This window comes from Phyllostomus discolor, chromosome 1, assembly GCF_004126475.2.
Source record: "Phyllostomus discolor isolate MPI-MPIP mPhyDis1 chromosome 1, mPhyDis1.pri.v3, whole genome shotgun sequence".
Taxonomy (NCBI): domain Eukaryota; kingdom Metazoa; phylum Chordata; class Mammalia; order Chiroptera; family Phyllostomidae; genus Phyllostomus; species Phyllostomus discolor.
The window spans coordinates 165,039,986-165,067,014 of record NC_040903.2 but is presented as its reverse complement, the minus strand read 5'-3'; the positions used below and the strand labels follow the sequence as shown (position 1 = coordinate 165,067,014).

The following is a 27,029-nucleotide window of genomic DNA, read 5'->3' as shown; positions in this document are numbered from 1 at the left end:
TATTCCTTCCCTCTCCCTCCCTCCCTCCCCATCTCTACCTCTGCTGACTATCATATTCTACTCCTCAGTCCATGGGGTAAGAAATGGCTACTCCACACAGGTCAAGCTAACATGTCACATTCAGAGAATGACTTGTTTCCAATTGTAAATTCTTGGGACCTCAGGACCAATCTGGCAGCATGACTATGAGCTGGGATGGATAAGAACGTGTGAGTGCCGCTTCTCCCAGTGTGGGCCCTCCTGGGCTCTAGGGCTCAGGTTTATAATGGATATAGTTTGATGCTAACACCTGCCACACTGAGACTTCGGTAGGTTTGGAGGCAGCCTCCTTCTACTGCCACAGGGGAAGGATAAAATTTAATCTATTCATTCTGGGAACAGGTATTGAGCCCTGCTTTGTATGAAGCTCATAGAATATATACTTGCTGAAAAAAATGTAGCATCTGGTAGGGAGGCAGCCCTGAATTTAAGCAAGCAAATAAAAATATACCAATTATAAATGTGGTAAGTTCTTCAAAGTAAAGAAACTGAGATAGGAAACAATGCAAGCTAAGAGAAGGATTTACTTCAGAAAGGCCTCCCTGAGGAGGTGAGATTTTAAGCTAATACTAAAAGAGTGAGATGAAGTTAGCAGTAAGTGATATATTTTCAGGGATCTTTAAAAGAAAATAAAAGATCTAAATTGTGAGCAAGGGGAGGATGATGTGGGAGAAAGCATGGGTGAGAATATGACTTGTAGGTCAAGGATTTTGGATTTAATCTCGTGTAGCCACAGTAAAAAATCATTAGCCATGTTGCTAATGTCATATAATCCATTAAGAAGTATTTCTCTAGCCTTTAATTTATGCCAAACTTCAGTCTGGTTTACTGAGGAGGATTGAAAAATAAGTCAAACGTATAATCCTACCCAGATTTTGATTATAGCCTAGCCTGAGAAGCTACCCTGGTTGAGGAGGTTCATCTCCCGTAGGAGGGAGGTGCCACACTGGGCCCCTTATCAGCCGTTCCAAAGCCACAGGGACAAGGAGGTTTGTTAAATGGCTCACAAGGGGCTGAGGAGGAACCTGTCATGTGTGTCAGAGCCTTATCAACTCAATTGGATTCTCATAGTACACCTGTGGAGTAAGAATTATTATCCCCACTGCACAGATGAGGAAAGTAAGGCACAGGCATGAAAAATGGCTAGTCCAAGGCCACACAACAGATTCGATCTGAGTGCAGGGCAGGCTGGTGCTTACTCTGCTCTTGCCCATCGTGCAGTGATGTCTCTTGGCTGTCAGCCTTGACAGGTGGAGAGGGCAGCCACTGGGCACAGAGTGGCAAAGGGAGTCATCCTGGTTTTAAAAAATGTGATTAAGGACAATGGGCTGTGTTGAGTTGGCAGTGAAAGCAGGATATACAAGTGAAAATTTTGTGGATGGGGGCCTGAAACCATGATCTTAGCTGCTCATTATGTTTCTGTGTACTGACATTAGAAGACTAGGCAATTTTGGATCAGTGAAAACTACTTTGAATGCTGGCCAGTGCCATCATTCGGGAACAGAATCAGAGAAATGGACATCACATGGAGAGATTTTAGTGGGGAGGAAGAAAGGAAGAATGCAGGGGGAAGGTACAGGAAAGAAGAAGCATAATTAGTAGGCATAAAATAGACAGGGATAGATAAAAAATGGTATAGGAAACAGAGGACTCAAAGAATTTATATGTACAACTCATGGACATGAACTTACTTTCATTCACTTTCTTTAAGGATGTTAATTGTTGTAAGCTCTCCTCTAATTGGTTCCATCCTCTAATGTATGATTTGTAGGTTAGGACAAAACAGATTATCTCAAAACTCATGTTAATAAAATAATAGAAAATGCAAGCTATTTACTGGAAAATATTTTATACAATGAAGAGTTTTCTTGGGATAGATTGTGTGGTATTCATTTTTACAACATCGACTTTGAAGAAAGAAATACAATTGTCACTTTAATATATTTAACTCAAGTATGTCTCTACGTCTTTGCTTACCACATTCAGATAGATCTAAATGGAGAATGTGAGTAAACTCATCTTGATGTAGCATAGTGCAAAAGAAAAACAAAAGAGATATCTAATTATCAGTGTGTGTACTTTGGAAAGCAAAAGATGTCCTTAAATGGGAAGTTGAATTAAGCAATTTTGTTAGTCTTTAGTTTCTGTTATTTCTTTGATATCAGAAAACAATGGGTATTCTGTCTCCATGAACTAACTGTCCAAAGGCAGTTCATTAGAGTTGCAAAGGCAAGCCCTGGACCTCCTTGGGATCATTCCCTCCCTCCTGAGTTATTGTTTTTACTATTTACTCTATTTAACTATATCCCTGAAGCTATGTAAATTCCATAGTTTCAGGGATATATTTAAAGGAACATTCTGCATTGGAAGTAATTTATTATGTTGTATTGATGAGGGTCCAATCAGGAGAGAGGAATGACTGAGTAATTTAAAGAGAAAAAAATTCAACATAAGGAATTACTAACTATCACAAATAATGTGAATGTCAGGGATTGGTTAATAAGAACCAGATATAGGAATATGCAGGTTAAGGAGCAACCACTCACTCTGGAGCTGAGAAGTGCTGCCTGGGGCACCAGTTCCCCCGGGGCTAAAATCCTGACCTTACTGGAGAGCTCATAGCTGTGATCACTGGACAGCAGAGAAGCTGCTGTGATGTAGCGTGGTATGGTATTGCTAAAAATATGCCCTCTATGGAACTAAGGAAAGCTGTTCATAGGGAGATGTCTCCCTGGAGGCACTCTGTTACAAACCATCCAAAGAATGTCTCAGGGGAAGCTGCTGTCTGCTGGGTGCTGCTGGCCACCATGCGCTGCCCGAGTCTGGCGCTGAGGAAGCCACCCACACTGCTGCCATGGAGCATCCCAGAACTGAGAAGAAAAAGCCCTTTCTTCTGTAGGTCTTCCCAGCACCTTTTGTCTGCAAAGGTTAACATTGCAACAGCTGTTGAAAGAAAAATATTTAGAGAGGAGCATATACATTTTCCAGAGCAGGCAGTGAGGAGTGGATCTGGAACTAAGAGACAATAAATTAATAACTGGCTCCCATGAGATTCTCTCTTTATTCACAGTCAGGGCCTTGACCAAGGGCTTTTAAAAGTTGTTGTCTTGAACTTATTAGAAAATCAACTTATTATTTTTAATATGAACTTATTTATTTGTCTATGGTAACTTTTAAAGTGTTTGACTCACTTTAACTACTCCTTATGTCACATTTGTGTCACAACCAGTTCTTTGGAACAAAATAATCTAAGTATTTTTCAAGTACTTTACAACCAAGCAGGATGGAAGCTATGGTTCACAAAACTGTGTTTCCAATATTTTGTTGATTAAGTGTTGGTTTGTAGTGAAAATAGCTTTTGTCTTACTTTAGATACAGCAAATTAGTTCCCAAATGTTTCTTGCCTCCTCACTACCATTGGATTTTACTTGAGCTCTAGGGGGACCAGGATGGAGTCACTTTTGTTTACTGTTTGTTGCCAGTACCTGGCTCAACAAAAGACACATTGTCGACACTCAGCTGATTAGTTAGATTAGTTAACTACACACAAAAATAGATTACAACTGTCCAAGTTTGTAGGTAAACTATTTTTATCACTAAAATATATAAGAAATATAATAAATAGTTGTGTATAGAATAATATATATGAATACATAGAACTAATGTGTATTTCATGTGTATTATACTATAACAAAGGATTTCCCAAGAATTCTTAAAATCTTTTAAAAATATGATAGTTTGAAGAACCACACAGAAAACCTGTGAGAAGAAAATATCCATGGTGATACCATTATTCAAAGAGAGATTTCTTTTTTTTTTTTAAGATTTTATTTATTTATTTTTTTTAGGGAGGGAAGAAAGGGGGGGGGAGAGAGAGAGAGAGAGAGAGAGAGAGAGAGAGAGAGAGAGAGAGAGGGAGAGAGGCATCAATGTGTGGTTGCTGGGGCTTATGGCCTGCAACCCAGGAATGTACCCTGGGTGGGAATCGAACCTGGGACACTTTGATTCCCAGCCCGCGCTCAATCCACTGAGCTACGCCAGCCAGGGAGATTTCTTATAAAAACAGTGAATTTTACCAGATACTGTAGTTACAGGTTCTGGAATGTGGTCATTTTCAGGAAGTAATAATAACTATTATCTTTTGTTTGAGAAACTCTTCTTACTGTCATCCTTGAGAGAAAGGATTTTCTTGATGTTACTGTCAATTTCATTTGTTGAAGACATATTAATCTTGATGGAAAAGGAAACCTTGGGAAATAATGTTTATTATGTTTTATGTGAAAGATGATAATTTATGAATGTAGAAAGGTTAAAATGAAAAATTCTTGCCCAGTAGCACAATAATTGCTACTGACTCAGAACCCAAAGCACCAACCAATGGCACAGTTGCTGTAAGGGAAGATGGCGAGGAGAGGAGGAGAAATGAGGGTTGGAGTGTCATAATTGTTAAGTCCATCTACCTGTCTAAAGATGTATTGGTATGGTGTCATTATTTTTATTCTCTGGCAGTAATTACTTTAAATTGATATTTTTCTTAATATAGTAAGAATGATCTTTTTCCTTAGCAAACAACCTCATTACTAGGAAAAGAATAATATGAAATAAAATCTGTATTTAGATGGTATGCCAAATTAATTTTCTTTAGCTTCTTTACTTAGTAGGGTATAGCTTATATATTTAACATGGTCTAATTCAAATGAACTCACAACTGATAGGAGACAACGGTCATGATTAATTGATATTTATTGATATTACACTGAGCATATGGCATTGTATTTCATAAAAGCTCTAACACTTTGTGAATTGTTTTCTGATACTTTTGCTCTGTTTTATATTTGTTTCTTTCAACTTTAAATTGAACTTGCCAACACCCTGAAACTCTGAAACTGCAAGAATGGCAGAGACGAGGGCAAAGGAACTTATTCCTTCTAATAACATAAGGCAGAAAGGTCAAATGTTGTAACAGCTATAATACCAACAATAACAACAACAACACCCTAGTGTGGCCTGCTTTCCTGAAGCTGTGAGAACGCTTTGGTGAGGAAGGTAGTAATACAAATCATGTGTGTTCTTACTTAACCTATTCACTTCAATTATGCATCAACAATAGAAACCTTTTAAGATTAAGAAACTAAGCAAAGCACTGTGAATTCTCTGTTGTTTGTGATTGGAACACGAAGGGAAAACATTAAAATATTCCATAGTTTTTTTGTTATTGATCACTTGCATACTATATAATAAGTAAAAGATTTTACTGTTAAAGACTATTGAATGTCCTATTGATTTCAGTGGATGAAAAGCACAAAGAGGAAGATGAACTTTTCAAGTCCATAATTTCAGCCTTTGTAAGACCATGATTTGAGTAATTTAGAGAAAGCTTCCAGGCTGCTTTTTGATTGAAAGAAAATAGTAAGGCATGATAACTTAAAGAATTGTGATTTTTCTGTTAGAGTTAGTTTGTTCTTTTCATTCTTTTGAGGGTAAATATTTTGCAAAAAAATTTATTTCTATTCTTATTTTCCAGGTACTTTGGAAAGACATGAGACAGGAGAAAGAGCAAGAATTATTCTTAATTCTTGTGATGGTTCACAGTTTCTAAAGCCCAAAGCTGTACTTTCAGTTGCCTCAGAAACCCATAAGCACAAAAGCGTGGAACAGAGATCCTCCAGCTCCTACCAGTTTGGGCCTCCTCTGCAGGTGGAGTCCTCATGTAAGGTAAGTTCAAACCCAATTGCTGCTTTCAAAGAACATCATCAGCTTTGACTGAGAACTAAGGTGCTTCCATAAATACATAGGAATTAAATATCAGTACAAAAACAAGAACTCAGGATGATTGCATCTACCATATCTACCAAGTGATCTCGAGTTAATCAGCATAACTTTCTGAGTGATTATTCCTCTTGGTATAGCATTTTCTTAAAAATAAGTTCTAGCTTATCAAAATTGAGTCTTACCAAAATTTGTTTTCATAAACCATGTCAACCAGATTCACAGAACTTTGGATGGGCTTTATTAATTTTAGTTCCAAATATGATATAGAAATTCAATCAGATTTCTTTTTTGTATTTTCTTTCTTTCTTTATTGTTGTTCAGTTATGTTGTTCCAATTTTTGCCCCCATTGCCCTCTCTTGCCACATCTAACCCCTGCTCCCAAAGACAATTCCCACACCATTGTCCTTGTTCATGGGTCTTTAGTACATGTTCCTTGACTTGACCCTTCCCCCTCTTTCCCCCATCATCTCTGTCCTCCCTCCCCTCTGGTCAATGTCAGTTTGTTTATATTTCCATGTCTCTGGTTCTTTTTCACTCATTTGTTTCTTTTGTTGATTAGGTTCCACTTATAGGTGAGATCATATGGTATTTGTTTTTCACTGCCTGGCTTATTTCACATAGCCTAATACTATCTAGTCCCATCCTTGCTGTTGTGAAGAGTAGGAGTTTCTTCTTTCTTTCCACTGTGTAGTATTCCATAGTGTAAATACACCATAGTTTTTTGATCCATTCATTTACTAATGGGCACTGAGGTTGCTTCCAGCACTTGGTTATTGTAAATTGTGATGCTATGGACATTGGGGTGCATAGGTTCTTTTGGACTTGTGATTCAGGATTCTTAAGGTATAATCCTAGCAGTGTAATAATTCCTGGATCCAAATTCTGAGGAAATTCCATGCTGTTTTCCATAGTGGTTGCACCAGTCTGAAATTCTACCAACAGTGCACTAGGGTTCCTTTTTCTCCATAACCTCACCAGCACTTGTTGTGTGTTGATTTGTTTATGATGGCCATCCTGACCAGTGTGAAGTGGTATCTCATTGTGGTTTTAATTTGCATCTCTCTGATGGCTAGTGATGCTGAGCATCTTTTTATATGTCTATGGGCTCTCTGTATGTCTTCCTTGGGGAAGAGTTTGTTCAGGCCCTTTGCCCATTTTTTAATTCAATTGTTTGTCTTCTTGGTGTGGAGCCATATGAGTTCTTTATATATTTTGGAGATCAAACCCGTGTCCAAAGTATCATTAGAAATTACATTTTTCCATATGGTTGCTTCCATTTTTATATTGCTGATGTTTTCTTTAGCTGTACAAAAGCTTTTTCTTTAAGGGACTCTTATTTTTTCATCATCCACACCTCTAAGTTATCTCCTCATCTTGTCATAACTATGCTATATATGTACATATATTTACTGTAGCATTTCCTCATGTAAAACTTTCTTATATCATTGCATATTTTTTAATGGCTGCATCATGCTGTATATGTCCTGTTGCTGATGTGAATTGTTTTTCTATGGCTTAATATTATGTTTTCTGTTTCACTTTTGTTTGTTTTGTTTTAATTATATTTTATTGATTATGCTATTACAATTGTCCCAATTTTTCTCCTTTGCCCGTCTCTACTCTATATCCCCCAGTCCCTCAGACAAAGATACAGAGAGCATTTTGATGGTTGCCTGATGGAAGAGGGCTGTGGAGGAATGGGTGTTTCACTTGTATGAATAATGCACCTATAAGCCTAAAGCTTTTTTCATATTCAGTACTATTTAATAAAATATATTTCCAGAAATGGTATTTCTAAGTCAAATTTTAGCCAATGTTAAATTACATATTATTAACATTTTCCATTATTTTGGTGATATGAAGACTGTTAAACAACCATTAATAAGGACTTTAAATAAAACTTCGTATCATTTCATGTGTACACATGTAGTTAGAGGCAAAAAGATCTGTCATCTTCAAGAAAGAGGGAACAATTGGCTGCCCATGTTCCGCCTTAGAGCTGCAGGTTTGGGTGGGGACACCAGCTGTTATCTTCAGTTTTTTAGTGTTAGAGACTTGATTTACATTTTGAAGCCAGGGTTTATCAATCTTTTGAGAACTGAGTCCCATTAACCAAATGCCCAAGAAATAAAAATATAAGCTAGAATGATTATCATTTAATTTGCAATGATAAATGTAATTGCAATTCTGTTCATAACTCAGCACAATCTCACTGTAGTAAAGCTACAGGGAATGAGAAAGAGGAGTGGGGTAGAATTATTTGTGTCATTGATGGACATGGAGTCTGGGGATGTTCACTCATTGAGCTCTAAGTGTCTAATGCAGTCATCCCTTTCAGCCTATTAAGGTACTAGCTTTCTTGTTTAAGGTTGATATGCATTGAAAAATTCCTAAATTTTGGATTTCTGTTTTTAGGACTCCATTTAGGCCACCTACTGTTGTTTATACTTTCCTCCTTCAGATCTTGAAACCAGTGATTAGGCAACAGATTTTTTTATTATTATTCAAATTGTTTTTAGATTTCCCAAAACTATTATTCATGTTCTCAGTTTAAAAGAAGCCATGTTTTATAAGGGTAATTATGTAAGTATGATAAAACATTTACATTCACAACTGAAAGAGGAAAGGCACAAGGTCTTAGTCTCCTAAGAGAAAATTGAACCACACTTATACTGTATATTTATTATAAGATTGGAATACATAAAGCCCAGGGAGTCAGCCCAGCTGACTGCCAAGCATTCCCATTTGAATGTGGCTTTGGTGTTCTCTATTCCTAATAGAGTGTGCATTTTAGGGTGGGAATTATTCTACATTAGAACAGTAGATGAGAACTTGAGAGATGTCTCTTGACTCATGCATGTCAGATGTCTAAGGTCTGCAGGAGCAAACCTCATTCATCAAGTGCCCATTTTACTAGTTTAATGCCCAGAAAGTAAACTGATTGCTATCTCTGTTAGTTTCTTGGAGGACCTCAGACCTAGCCTTTAGGTGATAATAGTATATATAGGTTTCATTTTATTCATATAGTTTTGTTTCTTTCTTGACTCTAGGAAGCAGTAAAATGCCAGTCTTGTTTTCTTATTCTTAGACTGATTCTCACTTTATTTTTAGCTGCTGCTCTTTACCTTAGATGACCACAGTTCCAAACCTTCCCTCTCTACAGAGTAAGAGAATTGAATAAAGGGAGGCTATTACCTCCTTTGTTTTATATATTATACCGTTCTTCTAATATCATTGAGTTTATTGTTAACTAGAGCTTTTTTATTTGTGCTTCTTCTAAGTTATATCTTCTCTACTGATGTCTTGCATCTCTTCATCTCATTCTCTTAGATCTGAACAATTGAGATCATTTTATCTTAATCTGATTTATAAAATTGATAAGCATGAAATTTCAAGAGTACTTCTAAATTCTCCATTCTCCTTACTGTTAATACAGTAAAATGAATATTTGCTTCATGAATTTTTACCAGGAAAAAAAAACAGCTTTAAAGAAAGGATTTAAATAACCCTCATTTTAGAGATGGGAAAAATGAGAGACAATAAGCCGGTAAAATTTGGAACTGTCTAAGATTACTCTGTTTCAGGACTTTTTAGTGTGGATTTTAGTGAAGCAAGTGAAATATTTTCGAATGGTAGAGTATACTGTCTAACTGGAAGAATAGTGTGTCAGATCTCTGCTGTGAGCTTTGTGTTTGGCAATATTTAGAATTTATTGGCATGCTCTATTCATTTTTTCTTTTTGCATTTCAAGAGTGCACATAGAGTTGAGAACAACTACACAAAACATTTAAAAAATGGCTCTAATTTGAAATGTTAAAGGAGTTGAATTTGTGCAGCTAGATAAAGAAAAATCTTTGAGGTAGGGGAAGACACAGGTCTTAGAGGATTTAAATAAATACAATATCATATTCGTGATGCAGAAATGATTTTCTCAGATTCTGCTGAAGATAAAACAAGAGAGAAACTGTTTAAATTGCAGCAGGAGGAAATTAGCTTCAAAGTCAAAAATAAACAATCTAAAATCACCTCTTCATGGCAGAAATCTTTGTAGCTTCATTATATTCTAAGGAGAAAAGGTATGTTTTGTCTGTTGGCTTGTTTTAAATTCTTTTCCTGCATTTCTTGTCTGTGAAGTGAGTAAAAGGATAAATTGGATTATTTTAATTCCTACAATTTGGAACCATTGTGCCATCCTAGGAATGTTTTTTTCTTTTTTTAAAAAAACTGATTTTCTGTAGAATAGGTCCCCAATAGCTACCCTTGGTTGCTTATTTAGAGCTACACTGTTTAGTATGGGAGATATTGACCGTATATGGCTATTGAGCACTTAAAATTTGGCTAGCACCACATGTTAAAATGATACTTTGCATATATAGGATTAAATAGAATATATTACTAAAATATTTACTTTTAAAAAATATGGCTACTACACAATGTAAAATTACATATGTGGTTTGCATTTTACTTGTTTTGGACAATGTTGAACTAGACCAGGGAGGGATAAGCAAACTTAAAAGACCATATGGTAAATATTTTAGACTTTGAAGGATAGATTTTTTGCTATTTAACTATTCAACTCTGCAGTTGGAGCATGGATACCACCACAGGCAATTCTTAAACGAGTAAGACTGTGTTCCAATAAAACTTTATTTACAAAAACAGGCAGTGGACCCAATTTGATGCTTATTGACCATGGTTTCCACGTTCTGATCTAGATAGTCCTTTCTGGATTTGGAGATCATGAGGCACTAGCAGGAACTGGCAAAATAGCCAACACCTCCTCTCTCCCTAGATAACTGATTTTTTAATAAAACAACTCATCCCAATTTCTTCAGCACTACGTGGAATACAATTCAAAGGACCGTGTATCAAATCTATTCCCTGACAGAATTCATGAAATTCTTATGTCTGTAAATCTACCCTTTGTAGAAAACAAATATGCCCATTATAGCTCCTAATCCATGCAAGCTTTTTTAAATGGAATTCTTTTAATTAATGCACTTATACATGCATCTTTATGTAAACATACAATTGATTATAAATAAAGAATGCATTTAATTGCAGTTGAGCTTTCTAGAAATATGTTTGTGGGTTTTTTTACCTTTAGTTGACCTTAGGGTGATGTCTATTTGGTGCCATTTGCTGCAAAATCTTATTAGAGCTTTATCCTGCCACCTCTCATAAAACACAGATGGTGCACTGGTAGCCACCAATAGAAAATTGGGTCACACTACTACTTGCTACTTTATCAGAACAAAACGTTAATTATTTCATAATTTATGACACAAAAACTTAATTGAAATAGAACTAGAGTAGTTTCAAAACAGTAGGATTTGAAAATATGATCTGCAAATGTATACATAAATATAAAATAATTTATGGTGATACATCACATGTTACAAATTAACTCTTTTTATTAAACTATATTTTACTATCAAAATTGAATCACTATAAAAAAGAATAAACAATACTTATTTAAAAACAATTAATTGTATTATATAAGGGTAAATCCTCAATATCGATCATTTTTATTTTCTAAATTAGTAATTTATTTTTGGTATATTCTTTTTAATTAAACGAACTACATGTGAATATTTTTTCTAACATAGAAAATATTTTGCATGTAGTTTGTATACATTTAAAAGAAAATAGATTTTTATTATTATAATGTAAGCCCTTCATGAAAACATAGGAATTTCTCTCTGTAAAAATTGGATTAAAATTTTTAAGTATTTTGATTTTATGAATCTCATCTTAAAAACTTCAATGCCTTGATGATAACATCCTTCCTAGAAAGATAGAATAGAGAAATATACAATAGTGAAGAAATATACAAGGGGATTATTTTTTAAATACATGTGAAGTGATGCAAATTTTTAACAGAGTATAACCATTTTTCATAAGTATTTTATAATACATATATATTTTAACTATTGTGAAGTTAAGTAAAATTTTTGTAATACTTAATACTTTTTTTATTGCTGCTTAATGTAGAAGGTCCCTTTTCTCACTTTGTGGTATGAGTTTAAACATATTTTGGTACTAAGTTGCCTCAATATTGAGGAAAACTATGAAAAGCATATCACAGCTTTGTTTCAAAACTCAGCTTTTGGAGGTCTCAGAGTCACTATGAAAAATAGGAAACACACAATTAAGTGGCTCCAGCTGTCCTGTGCACACAGAAGCAACCTTGAATTTCCTCACAGCACTTCAAAGCCTTGCTCCTATCCAAACACTCATTGGCCATGTAAATCAGAGGCACAAAGGGAGAATGCTCGTATTTCATGGTGCGTGGCTTGTTTAAGTCCTACATTGTACCGCACGTGCCAGTGGGAAGTGCCAGGAACAGAAGGGCACTGCTCTGACTTGTGTGACAAATGCAGTTAACACCAGATCCATATTAATGTTGTCAAGTTCCCTTGATGTATTTAAACAGATTTTAATTATTTTCAATGCCTAAAGGCCTAAAATATATAGCCTAATGGTTCTATGAAGAAAGCTTACTTAATGTGTGAATGTAAAACCTCTCATAAAAATGAAACTTTTATATTGGCCTTAGTCATTGACATAGGGTATTCATCAAGTCAGCAATTTGTGTGGCAAAGTGCCATTTGAATAGTGTATTGTTAGGATACTTATGGTCCACTTGACAAAGGCTCTTGCTGTAAATAGTGCAATTTGACTCCAGCTGTTAAAGAGTGGCTTTGACAGCAGCCAAATAGAATGGAGATGCCTTACTGAACCGCCAAAAAATCAATATTGGGTTCTTGTTCATCGTAACCTGTTCTTTTCTCTTCTGTAGATTTATAAACGACAATGAAGGGTTTATAAGTGGAAGTTTAAATATTTTTAATGTAATTTACTTTGAGTTTCAAATTAAGACTTGTAATAAAATGGTACAAGTGCAGAATTTTAGGATACTATTTCCACCCTCTGGTTTGTATTTTGTCACAATTACAGTTCAGTTGAATTTTGATCCTCCAGCTTCAGTAAAAGCAATCAGTAAATAACATAAACTCAAAATCATGTGCGTATTCTATATCACCAGGACAAGTACTCTTCTTTTTGATTCCCTTTTTGAATTATGTTCTTGCCCACCCCCCCGCCCCCATCTACTCTGTGTGTATACCTTTTTGTGGAGATGGCAGGGTTCTTTGTGGCTGTGCCCATAGCAACATCCACAGATGCTGACAACAAGTAATGTCCTCGGTGCTATTCAAGATTTCCCTAAAGCAGACTCCTGCTCATTTTGAAGGGTTTTCTAGCAGTTTTCAGCAATACAAGGTTGCTATGATACCTGACTGGCTATAATAGATATTGAATCTGTTAATTATAGTAACTACATGCAAGGGATCTTTTTTCATTGGGTTTCTCTCCAGTTGTTAGCTGTTATATGTATGATACAGTAGAAGAAGTAAAATTATATACTCAAGATGAGAAAAAAAATGTTTCAAGAGTTACCTTAAATCCTGATGTTGAATAAAAGATTTCCAGGTATAAAAACCTTTAGCTGACTATTGATTTCCCATAATTGCAGATATAATTTATTTAAATCATTTCTAGTTTTGACTGAATTTGATTTTGAATTCTATTGTTGCTTACCTGAGATTTCATGAGTCTCTGTTTAAGGTGTGCTGAGTAGGATTTGAAAGAGCTGTCATTTTTAACAAGGAAAATGCTGGAAAATTGTGTATTTTCTTAAAAGCCTTTTTTGATGAAAGCAGTTAAAAGAGTCATCTTCCTATTACTGACCAACTTTGCATTTATTGAATTTTTGGCTGAGATAGCAACTGAAAATTTATAAAGCTGATAATATAATTGTGTACAAAGACCTTTTACACAGATTCAAGGTCAGCATTATTGTTTTTATAATTACTGATAGGCAGTCACTTGTGATTTCTACCACAAACAGGATTTTTTCTGCCTTGGTTTTAGCTGGTTTTGAAAAATGTTATTTCTTCTGTTAATTCTAACATTAACCTTTTTTTACTAAATAAATGTTTGTCATTTTTAGTGCTAAATTTAGCCTATATTTATCTCAGTTTCTCCCTCAACCCCACAGTAGTTATTAATCCTTAAGAAACATGAGAATTTAAGATTATAACTTTCTTCTTGAATTAAATATCCTGATTATAGTCATCAGAACATGTGGGGTGGACTTGTGGGGTGGGCATTCTAGTATAGAAACATGAATAAAAGTTAAACATAAAGGGCATTATAATTTTGTAGTTAGCTTAATCTAGGGACAGTGTAGCATAATTTATTAAGCATATCTTTAAATTTGCATTAATAATTTTATACAGCTATTTTGGAAACTATGAATTCTGTAATCATGCCAATCCTATATTACCCACTCATATTTCTTCTTTCCCTTATCTCTTCTTCCCTTTCCTACTTTTTTCTTTTCAGTCATAAATTGGTTTTGCTCTTTAAAACCAGTGACATTTCCAAGTATGTTAAGACCTGGCCTTTTGTAGGACACAAACATGGACCTACTTATCCTACTGAAAGAGGTCTGTGTCTACTGGGATAGAAATGCACCTCAGTAAACCTGGATATTCTGTTATTGTGAAACTTGCTGTTTCTGATTAAAAGGTGATGGTAAATGTTACCCCTTTACAGAAACTTGGAGTTTCCTTGGTAACCAAGCTTTTTTCTGTATCAGGAATATCTTATGCTTATATCCTATTTTTGATGACTACCACAATGGATGATATTGTCATATGTAAAAAAATGAAGTTTGTAGAAATTCAGATATTGAGGTAACTAAAAGGTTTAGTGGCATATAACAGGAAAGAAAAGAAGGAAAATGAAATCTTTCTTCTTGAAAACTGGTAATATCACTTATGGACCCATGTGATGGAACCCCAACAGGAGCACTCCCTCTGTCCCAGTGACTTATGTTGAAACTTGCCCTAAGAGAGCAATTGCAAAAACGTAACAGGAAGCAGTTCTAAAAAAAAAGACATTTATTCTAATGAAATATTTTTCCTGCATGGGTAAAACCAAAATGTGTTAACACTTTAGCTTTGTTCATTGGAGAGGATCATGAAATTTTTGAAAAATATATCCAACTAATGTTCCCATCTATTTTTCTGAATTGCATTTAATAGTGACATCCTGGAAGCACGGCCCATTCTCTGCATCCATGAACAGCATTCATGCCATTCAATACAAATAATGACATAAGTGACATTATTTATAATTTTCTACACACTATAAAACTTATAAAAATGGCTGTTTTAATCCTAAATTAAAATATCTTGCATAAACTTGTTATCTAAGAATGACTATTTCTACCAGGTATAAAAAATAGTCATAGGAGCCTGCTATGAGCAACAGGATCTTCTTATACACATGTTTGATTCTGGGCACATCCCATAGCACTGAAAATTTTAATGTTTTCTTTCTTCACATGTTGTTCAAGACCTGATGGCTTTTGAATGCCATTATGAAAGCTTACCGAATACGGTCATACTCACATTTATCACTTTCTTCCCAGCTCCCACTAGAGATCTCTGGCCATTATACAGAACTTGGCCTCTGTTTACTCACTAGTAGCAAACATTTTGTTCTCCTTTTTGCTCCTTGAACTAAAATATGAAATTGGATGCATAAAGAGTAGTAATGGAGAGGTACAGGTTTACCAGAACCTTTACTTTTAGCTGTAGCATGTTAGAATGGCAAATGGTCAGGTTACCTGTTCCCTCCTTTTCCTTTTTTTCCTGGATTGTGCAGCCCAGCCTTGACTGAATCATATGCAAACTGGTTCCTGTCTCTATTTTCTTAGTTCCAGTGTAGCTGTATCCACTGATACATGGTCCCTGTAGCCCATCTCCAACCTGGGAGATTTCTCTCACTGCTGGGTTCTGATGTTGCCCTGTCTTCACCTCCCCACCCCATCTTCTTGAACATTCATTGGCAGCTAAGCTTGGGGTCTGATGTACTAAAGTTTCACTGAGGTTTTTCTATAGTCCCAGAATTTCAGAATTCCTTGCACTTGCTGTGATTAGTTGATGAGATTTAACTTTTGCTTAAATCTTTGATTTTTCTTTTCTCTGTCTGATTACTTGGTTTAGTATACCTCTTCCTTTCAGGTTGCCTCTCTAGGAACCAGAAGTCTCAACTCCTCTCTCCCCGATGACCACCCTGGGTTCTTTGATGTGGTAAAGTTTTAGTGTTCTTTTGCTATGTAACAAATTACCATAAATGTAGGGGCTTAGAATAATACACACTTATTCTATCACCATTTCCCATGTTCCAATAGGCTAGCATAGCTGTCTGGGTTCTCTGTTAAGGGTCTCACATGGCTGAAATCCAGATGTGAGCTAGCTTGCTATATCATCCAAGGCTGAGGGTCCTTTTCCTAGCTTATTCTGGTTCTTGGCAGAACTGTTTCTCATGGTGGTAGGTCTGGAGTTCCTGTTTTTGGGTAGCTATTGACCAGGGGCCACATACTCCTTGCCACTTGGTCCTCTTTATCTTCAAGCCAGCAGTGGAGAATTTTGTGTTTATAAGTTCCCCTTGTGTTTTGCATCTCTGGCTTCTCTCTCTGCCACCAGCTGTAAAACATTCTGTTTTCAAAAACCCAACATGATTTGGTCAGGATGATGCAAATAATCTCCCTAATTTAATTTCAACTGATTTGGAACCTTAATTACATCAGCACAATCCCTTTAAAACAGTACCCAGTGTTTGGTTGAACAACTGGAAGAAGGTATACCTCAGGAGGGTCTGGGAATCTTGGGGCAATTTTATTATAATTCTGCCTACAGATGGGAAGCCATTCTAACTCAGGGTGACTGCTGTTTAAGGACTATTAGTCTTTCTGATTCTGGAACATGTAACCTCTGCCTAAATGCTCTTATTAGCTGTCGTGAATCAAGATTCTTGTTTCTCGCACTGGCTGGGTGGTTCAGTTGGTTGGAGCATCGGCCCGTACATCAAAAAGTTGTGGGTTCGATCCCCAGTTAGGGTGTATATCTACGTTGTGGGTTTGATCTCCAGTCAGGGTGCATATGGGAGGTATCCAACTGATGTTTCTCTCTCTCTCTCTCCCTTCCCCTCTTTCTAAAATCAATAAACATATCTTTGGGTGAGAACTAAAAAAAAAAATAGACTTCTTTGGGACCTCATCACCCTGCTGGGAGTTGACCTGTACTCTTAGCAGATCTGTCTCTTTTGTCTCTCAGGCCAAATGCTATTTGCAAAAATCATGGTGTGGCATCAATTCTGTGTGTGTATGGCAGAGTATGAAAAGAATAACATGGATCCTGTCTTGTTCTACATAATTATCATGAGGCTTAAATAAGAAAATAATTTTCTTATTTATTTATGATGTATTATGGCTCTCTAAATTTAAGTTACATGAATCCAGAATTTTCACAAAATTTGTTATATGGTTGGCAGTCCCACATTTTTAATTACCAAGGGCCTGTCTTTCGTTGAACTTTGTCACTTATAGTTAAAATCAAATTTATAGATGGTAACAAATTGTTTGTCTTTAAGAACTCTTAAGCATAATTTCCTTTATGCCTTTAATGTTTAGTTATGCTAATGATCAGCTGAACCAATCTTTGAACATGCTTTGACCTTAGGCATGAAATTTCTGGTGTTATCAAGGATGTCTGGAATTAGTATTAATAGTAGCAGAAAACTATAGGTGTTGAGGGTATTTTGTAAAAATTTTGTCTATTTATGATAATTATATTAATCATGATACGTTATGTGACTGAGATATACATCTGACTTAAATGATCTACCCTCCTATCTTATCCAGAGAACAGTTGGGATCGGGCATAGCAGATCCAATGGGTGTTGCCAGGAGAAAGTGCCAAGATAATACAGGAGGCCAAGTGATGGTTCACTTCCCTGTTCTTGAGGCCCAATTATGGGGTCACAGCATGACGGGGTTTTTTGCCTTAAACTGATCTTAAACTGGTATTCAATGTTCACTGATTCTAGAACTAAGCTGTTATATTCTAAAACACTATATTATTATTCTTTACTAGAATTCAGTTTTGGAACAGGAATTATCAAAAATCTAAAGATTAAACCTGAGGCTTGTGGCCCTTATTTTATCTATTGGCAATAAGTAAGTAAGTAAATAAATAAATAAATAAACCATTATAAGTGGTGCTTAATTCATAGGTAAATCATGAAGCATAGCAAAACTAAGCAATATAATCTATAAGATACTCAGTTGTCATTGGTACTTCGTTATCTATAAATACTACAGCATATCCCTTAATTTTTTCCTGATGTCTTCTTGATTAGATTAGATAAATAATCTAATGTGGCTGCTTCTAATTCCCATTTTCAGGGTGTGCTGAATTTCATTCAGAGAAGACATGCAACACCATATTATAATTAAAAGTTTCCTCAGTTGACAATTAAAGCAGGTGTAGCCAGTAGTTAACAAATGATATCTGGGGAAAATCTTAATTGATTTTCACTATCCTCTCTTGACATTTTGTTTGCTTACAAATTCTGGACCCCTTGAATGATAATCAAAATCTATAAAATATCCTCTTTAGTATTTCAACCATTCATAAAATTCAAATGCTCACTATTATTATTGTGTGATTTTTATTGTATCTCCTAAACTGGGAACTGTATCGACTCTTTTCTTAGCAAGAATACCTTCTAAGTTTTAAATTCGATTTTGACACTTATCTTGGGAGCATGTCCTATAAAGATCACACCTACTCTTCAGCCACATGACTTTCCAATCTGTTGAACTCACATAATAGTTTACAAATTAGTCTTTCCAACTTCCACTAGCATGACCTGGATGAGAAGAAAAGAGGCTGGGAAATAGACATTAAATTATTATTAATCTGATTTATATTTGTCCTTGGAATACAATCCAAAATTATGAAGCATACATGAAAAATACATTGAAAAATGTGAACTATATATTTGACACCAATACCCAGCTATTTGATTCCCACATACCTGGTCTGATCAAGGAAACTCATATTCACCCTATTGCTAGTCTTCTGCCAGACTATTTTCCCTCTGATTCTTTATCTTGAAGTCTAAGTTCCAATGTCACTTCCCTATAAAGTAAGTAGCAGCCCACTTTCCATTCTCTTTCTCAGCACCCTTTTTATTTTATTTTTTATCTTCCCCACCCTCTAAGACAACATAAGCTCAAGGTGGGCAGTGACCTGCTTTACCAGTTTATCACAGTATCCCCATTATCTAGCACATGTCTGACACAAGGCATGTATTCAGAAATATTTGTTGAATAAATGCATGAACTGAATACTACTAAAGTTTAGATACGAAAAATAAATGAATTGTAAGGGGAAAAAATGAAAATGACTGCCAGGAAAAATACATATTTAGCCAGTCAATTGCTTTAAGTCCAAATTGGGTTTACATGTGACTTGGTCTTACAGAGGAGAGTGACCTAGTAAAAAGAGTCAATAACAGCAAAGAGGCTGTTAATACACAATAGCAACTCCACTGATATTTAGATACCAGTCCCAATTGATTTAAAACTTTATAAGGCATATTGATATTTAGACCAATCCAAATCAATTCAAAAGTTTATAAGAAGAAATCTATTAAATCCTGGTGATGAAATTTAGGATGTTTAGCACATTAGGGGAGAAATGATTCACTATCGGTAAGATGGGCACAACAGTGAGCTGATATAGAATTACAAAGATAGATTAAAAGACAGTGTGGTTATATGGTTTGTTATGCCAACAAACTTTATATTATTGCCCTATTCACTTTTTCTTAAATCTCAGACTCCTTTTTCTAGTAACAAAATTAACTGAAATACTGAAAAATAGCCTGAGGATTATATTGTATATCACAGGCCCTCTGCTTCCCTTAAATAATTACTTTACTAAGATCTCCCCTCAATACAAAAACCCTGAAGCCAATAACAACCTAATCAACAGGTTTGTAATAACTTTCAAAAATGTAAGTATAATAAATATGAAGAGGCCTGATTTATGTTTCATTTCCCAGATGCAAAGTTTTTGGCATAATCCTGCATCCCTCAAGTGGTAAACATTGTTTCCTACTTTCCTAAGATCATTTGAAAACTGCTGAACTCTCCCTCTGATCAGAGGTTGGTGAGGAGAGGGCTGATCCCCCTCTGTGATGCGTATGACAGCAAATGCTTGTACATAACTCCTTATTGTGGGAACTTAGAGTAACATGCTGGATTAGCAGTCCCAGGAGACACCAAGCCTCACAGGATTTGTTCTTCCTTGTGTGCTAGCCTCTAGGGAGGAGGTGTCTCAGTAGTTGTGGACAAACCAGTGCTCCTTCCTATGGCTGCCCTGCTGACTTCTCTCTGTGCATCTCTTCCTGCCCAATCTTGTGAACAAGAGATGTTCTGCCCTCCACCTGTTTAAATCCCATCTATAGTAAAGCATCTGCCTACACTATTCTTTAAAGATTTTTCTTCATTTTTAGAGTGAGAGACAAAGGGAGGGAGAATGAGAGGGAGAGAAGCATTGTTGTAAGAGAGAAACATTGATCGGTTGCCTCTCATATATGCCCCAACCCAGTACTGAACCCACAATCCAGGCATGTGCCTAAACCGAGAATAGAACCAGTGAGCTTTCACTCTGTGGAATGACTCCCAACCAACCAAGCCACACCAGTCAGGGCTGCCTACACTATTTAACATGCAACTGCTAATTAACTATGGATTACCTGGTTATTTTACAAGAATTTATTTGCCTTATCTTCTCAATTAGGCCTTAAGCTCCTTGAAAACAAAGAGCTGCTATGTCTGTATGTTATGTAAATTTTGTAGCATGGAATAGAGAACAGAATGGTTTATTTATTCAGCAAATATTTAATGAATGCCTAATATATGCTAAACACGTTTCTTAATACTAGGCTTTTCAACAAAGTTCTGGCACTCATGGCACTTAACATTTCTGGAGGAGAGGAGATAGACCATAATTTCTATAAAACAAAACGAAACAAAACAAAAACAATGTCAGATAGCGTTAAAGGTTCTATAGGGATTTAACAACAAGTAGTGTGACAGACATGGAGGGGGATTTACTCCAGTCTGAGTGGTCATAAGTCAGAGAAGGAGTTGGCATCTGTACTGCCTGAATGAGGAGAGAGCCAGCTAACCATGTGTTAGCATAAAGGAAAATATTCTAGGCAACGCAAAAGGCCTAAAGTAGGAATGGGTTTAATGTAGGCCTTGAAGTCAAGGCCAGTGTGACTGGACAGAAGTGTGTGTGGAGAGAATTAGAAGTCTATATTGGAGAGAGAGGTAGTGTAGACTATGCTGAGTGTGGTAATTCAAAGTATGGAGCTTGAGTTCTATTTTAAGGAGTCTTTTCATGGTTTTACTCAAAAGAAGTGATGGGATCTGATTTATTGTTTTTGAAAAGATCCCTTTGGTTCCTATGTGGGAAAAAGTATTTGAGAATAGGGGTGTGTCCAAAAGAAGAAGCTATTGTATAATTGTATCAAGAGCAGGAAATTATTGGGAGAAGTAAAAGAGGGTAAAGGGGGGATAAATGGCAATGGAAAGAGATTTGAATTTGAGTGGTGAACACACAATACAATATACAGATGATGTATTATAGAACTATAACCTCAAAACCTATATAATTTTATTAACCAATGCCACCCTAATAGATTCAATAAAATTTTTTAAAAGAGAGAGAAGGGAAATATTAGTTGGTATTGGGATTCTGAATACCAAATTAGTAAAGGCCATGATAGAATATATGAGCTCTGGCAGACCTATATCCCCAAGTGCCAGCAGAACCCCTGTGGATGGTGAGACTGATGCTGTCACAGAATGCAGGAAATAATATTAGGTCTAAATCTTTATGGCTGCATTTCTGTACCCTACACTACAGTAGGGAATTGATGAGAAGTTGATATGACTGGAGACAGAATTTATGGTAGGAATGTCTATAGTCCTGCAGGAAAAGAAAGTCTTTGAACCTGGCCTTGGAGAGCAACTTGTTTTTGTAGTGGAAAATTGCATAAGTGACATACAAACAGCCAATACAACCTCAAAATAGAGGCCTTTGTTAAAATATAACTTGCCTGAATCAAGGAGATTTAACATCTCAAGTTACATGCTTTTTATTTATATTGTAGTTTTGGCTAGGAAAAATGTTATTGTATACATTTAAAATTTCTGTTAAAATACCAAAAACAATAATGGCTGATACATAAATAGATGTATATGTCTGTATTCCAATAATATTTTATTTACAGAAAAATATGTAACAACCAATATTTAGCTTGTAGGCCATGGTTTTCTAACCCCTGCAGTAGGTTAGACTGTGATTAGATTCCTTTATAATTCAGTGCAATAAGCCATGAGAAGAGGAATAGAAGCTTTTCACTGGAAAAATTATATTTGGTTCTTGTTATTAACAGATATTCTTATAATACTCCCTCTTTGTGAAATTTCATAAGTGTTTTCACTCACTTTTGAGCCCTGGTTAGTAAAATCTATATTGACTTTTTGGTCATTTTTATTTCCCCCACTCACACTTCTTGAAGGTAGTCTACAAACTTGATCTTGTTGATCAATTACTGGATATGTGGCAATTTATTGTCATATAGTCTTTTAAAAGAACTCATGTCTTTGAGCATTTCATTAACTTTAGTTTAAATTATACACTTTTCTTTTTTACATGAGAGTATTCTGTAGGTATTGATTTCAATTTAATAAATATGTTTTAAATTGAATTGACTAAGATATTTGGTGACTACATAAAGACATATAGCCCAAATCATTGTTTGGCTGGTTATTCTTTATGTAAACATATGTAAGAATCATTTCAAAGAGAAGAAGCACTTGGGGTTTTTTTATCCTTTGGTCTACTTTGTGATAAACCAATTCTAAGTTATTTTTTCTTCAACCTATATCCTTTCTTGCCTTTTGGCCAATTATAAGCTTATTAGTATGATGTTTGGAAACCATCAACATGGTACTACTGACTCACATGTCATAGTTGGGAAGCAAAGGTGTTAGGAGTAAGTCAAATTAGCATATCTACAGCACATCTCTTTTAATTAGTTTTCATCTCTAGGGAGTGAGTGCAGAGTAATTTAGCAGCCTTACTTGTTATCTTAATTGACAATTATATACAGAGAGAAGTACAAAAATTGATGAAAATGGTTGCTATTTAAAGAGAGCATAGGGACAAGCATGTATTTGCCAGGTAGAATTTAGCTTTTTAATGAAATTGCTTTCAAATTTGGTATTGAGTACTTTTTGTTATTAGTGTCACTGAATTTTTCATATGATGCAAAGCAAATCAAAGTTGAAGTAAGATATATTTGTTCACTTATGACCGTCTTTTAGAAATGGGGGAAAAGTGGTTTTATTGTCTTCTAGCAATGTCTAAGAGAAAAATAAGTCACATAAGCGTGAGATATCTCATTTTATATGGTGGAAACAGCACTGGAGTGGAATAGTCCATTTGTGTTCTAATTTAAACTGTGGCATTTAAGTTGTTGGGTTAATTAAATCAATGGCTGCATGACTTTGACTCAGTCACCAAGCCTTCTTTGCTATTGTGATCGTGTGATATAATGAGAAGTATATATTTTGGTTTTCATTTGTGGTTTCTGATACATAACTCCTAAAACTCTTGAAATTTCCTAAGTGGTGAGAGAAGCAAGAATGCCTTCTGTTATTCATATCAAGCCTTTTCAACTGCATGGGAGTTTATGTTCATGAGATGATTTTTGGAAGGGCCCTGGATGGCCTCAGGGTGGGGGCTGGCTGCCAGCTCAACCAGCCTTGTTCACTGAGGTTTGGAACTTTCAGCCCCATACACTGACCTCCAGGGCAGGGAGAGGAGCAGGAGGTTGAATTAATCACCAGTAGCCAATGGTTTCATCAATCATGCCTATGTAGTGAAGCCTCAATGAACACCTGAAAGGGCAGAGTTCAGAGAGCTTCTGGGTTGTTGAACACATAGGGGTCCTGGGAGGGCAATGCACCTGTGATGTCGGAGGCCCACAGGGAAGCCAAAAGAGGCCTCAGCCCAGTAGAGGCTTCCAGGTTCTTGTCATCACACAAGAATTCAAGAATGAAACAGGAATATTCAGTGAAGTGGAGGTTTTATTGAAGTGAAAGTACACACTCAGATAAGGGAGTGTGGACAAACACGAGAAGCAAGTCACCTCAAAGGGTCTCAGGGCTAAGCTTATATTTTAGATAGTGAGCAATAACTGAGGAAGGGGCAAATCTTGGGTGGTCCTGGACAGAGCTGGGCTGGGCTAGGTAAAGCTCCTCCTTCACAACAAGAAGGAGGATTTTTGTCTTTATTTGGTCCTCATAGCATCAGTGCATGATGGGTACTGGTGTATCCGCAATGGGAATGATATTATAGTGGAAATTCAATTAGTTATATAGGTCACTCTTCAGTCAGGGTTCCTGGCCTGGCTGGACAAACCTGCTTTTTGTTTGTCTCCATGGCTTCTTACAAGCCTGCTTCGTCTTGCAAGTCTGTTTCACTAAAGAGGTAAGGAGGAGAGGCCTGGTACCCTAATTTGGCTATTTTGCCTCACCTGGAAAGGGCATGGAAGCACCATGCTCCTTCCCACACACTTTGCTCTTTGTACAAGCATAGCTCGGGGATATTGCAGGTTCTGTTCCAGACCACATCAATAAAGTGATATCTCAATACAGTGAGTCACACACATTTTTTGGCTTTCCAGTGCATATAAAAGTTATGTTCATACTATACCATAATCTATTAGTATGCAATAAGCATTATGCTAAAAAACAATGTACGTACCTTATTTAAAAAGTAGCTTATTGCTCAAAATGCTAATAACCATCATCTTAGCCTTTAGCGTGCCATAATCTTTTTGCCATTGGAGGGTCTTGTCTTGATGTTGTTGGCTGCTGACTGATCAGCGTGGAGGTTGCTACAGGCGGGGGTGGCTGTGGCAACTTTTTAACAAAAGACGACAGTGAAGGTTGCCTCATCAATAGACTCTTCTTTTCATGAATGATTTCTCTGTAGCATGAGAGCTGCTTGACAGCATCTTACTCAGAATTTCTTTCAAAATTGGAACCAATCCCCTTGAACACTGAGTATTATAAATCTTTTGCTGCTGTTTCAACAATTTCCACACAATCTTCACAAGGAGTAGATTTCATCTCAAAAACCACTTTCTTTGTTCATCCATAAGAAGCAACTCCTAATTTGTTGAATTTTTTATTATGAGAATGCAGCAATTTAGTCACATCTGCAGGATCCACTTCTAATTCTAGTTCTCTTGCTCTTCCCACCACATCTGTAGTTACTTCCTTCACTGAAGTCTTGACCTCCTCAGTCATCCATGAGGGTTAGCATCAGCTTCTTTCAATGTTGATATTTTTACCTCTTTTCATGAATTGCATATGTTCTTAATGGCATCTACAATGGTAAGTCTAGAAGGTTTTCAAATTTGCTCAGATCCATCAGAAGAGTTACTGTCTATGGAAGCTGTAGCCTTACAAAATGTATTTTTTAATAAGAAGAATTGGAAGTAAAAGTGACTCCATGATCCATGGACTGCAGAATGGAGGTTGTGTTAGCAGGCTTGAAGATATTAGTCTCATTATACATGTTCATCAGATCTTGGGTGACCAGGTGCATTGTCAATGAGCAGTAATATTTTGAAAAACTCTTTTTCTGAGCAGTTGGTCTCACAGTGGCCTTAAAATATTTAGTGAGCTCTTTTTTAAATGTATGTGTTGTCATCCAGGCTTTGTGGTTCCATTTATATAGCACAGGCAGAGTAGATTTAGCATAATTCATAATGGCCCTAGGACGTTCAGAATGGTAAAGGAGCATTGGCTTCAAGTTTAAGTCATCAGCTGCATTAGACCCTAACAAAAGAGTCACACTATCCTTTGAAGCTTTGAAACCTTAAAGTCAGGCATTGACTTTTCCTCTTTAGCTGTGAAAGTCCTAGGTGGCATATGAAAGCTGTAGAAGACATCCTCTTCCAAAAAAAAGGCTGTTTTCCTACATTTGAAATCTGTTATTTAGTGTAGCCGCCTTTGTTAATTATCTTAGCTAGATCTGGCTAACTTCCTACAGCTTTTACATCAGCATGCGCAGCTTCACCTTGCACTTTTATATTTTGGAGATAGCTTCTTTCCATAAACCTCATGATTCAAAATTTTCCTTTGAGGCTTTCTCATCTCTCTCAGTCTTCATAGAATTTGAGAGAGTGAGGACCTTGTTCTGGATTAGGTTTTGGCTTAAGGGAATGTTGTGGCTGGACTAATCTATCCAGCCCACTATAACTTTCTTCATATCAGCAATAGGCTGTTTCCCTGTATTATCATTTGTGTGTTCACTGGACTTTCACTCTTAATTTCCTTCAAATTTTTTTTCTTTGCATTTACAACTTGGCTAACTGGCACAAGAGGCCTAGTTTTCAGCTTGTCTTAGCTTTCAACATGCCTTCGTCATTAAGCTTAATCATTTTTAATTTTTTATTTAAAGTGAGATATATGACACTTCCTTTTACTTGGACAATAAGAGGCCTATTTAGGGTTATTAATTGGCTTAATTTTAATATTGTGTGTGTCAGGGAATAGGGAGGCCCCAGGATACAGAGAGAAATGCAACAGCCAGTCAGTGGAGCAATCAGAACACACACATTTACTGATTAAATTCACCATCTTATATAGGCTTGGTTCGTGTGCTCCCAAAGAAATACAATAGTAACATCAAAGATCACAGATCACCATAACAAATATAATAATAATGAAAATTTGAAATATTGAGAGAATTACCAAAATAGGACACAGAGACAAGAAATGAGCAAATGCTGTTGGAAAATGGCACTTAGAGACTTTCTTGTCTCATCATTGTCATAGACCTTCAAAATGTAAAAACATAGTATCTGTGAAATGCAGTAAAACAAGGCATGCCTATATCTCTTTATCAGGCAGTTTATTTGTAGGCTTTATTTTCCTTTGTAATAAACTGGCAGTCTAGTAAGTACAGTGTTTTCCTGAAGTCTGTGAGCCATTCTAGCAAATGATAGACCAGAGGAGAGGGCTGTAGGAACCTCTGATTTGTAGTCATTTGGTCAGAAGCACAGGTAGCAACCTGAACTTCCAATTAATGTCTGAAGTAGGGAAGTCTTGTGGGGTTAAGCTCTTAACCTGTGGCATCTGATGCTGCCTCTAGGTAGATAGTGTCGGAACTAATTGTAGGAATCCTACCTGGTTTCT

The 27,029-nt window shown here is 36.2% G+C and overlaps 1 protein-coding gene across 5 annotated transcripts in view; it reads left to right on the top strand.

Moving 5' to 3' along the window:
* Nucleotides 1–27,029, top strand: part of WDR72 (WD repeat domain 72) — a 202,171-nt gene that overhangs the window by 69,702 nt on the left and 105,440 nt on the right. For all 5 annotated transcript variants that reach the window (XM_036033779.1, XM_036033790.1, XM_036033772.1 and 2 more), the window contains exon 14: nucleotides 5,564–5,754. In XM_036033779.1, coding sequence (XP_035889672.1) covers nucleotides 5,564–5,754 — 191 coding nt within the window. The remainder of the gene's footprint in view (nucleotides 1–5,563; nucleotides 5,755–27,029) is intronic.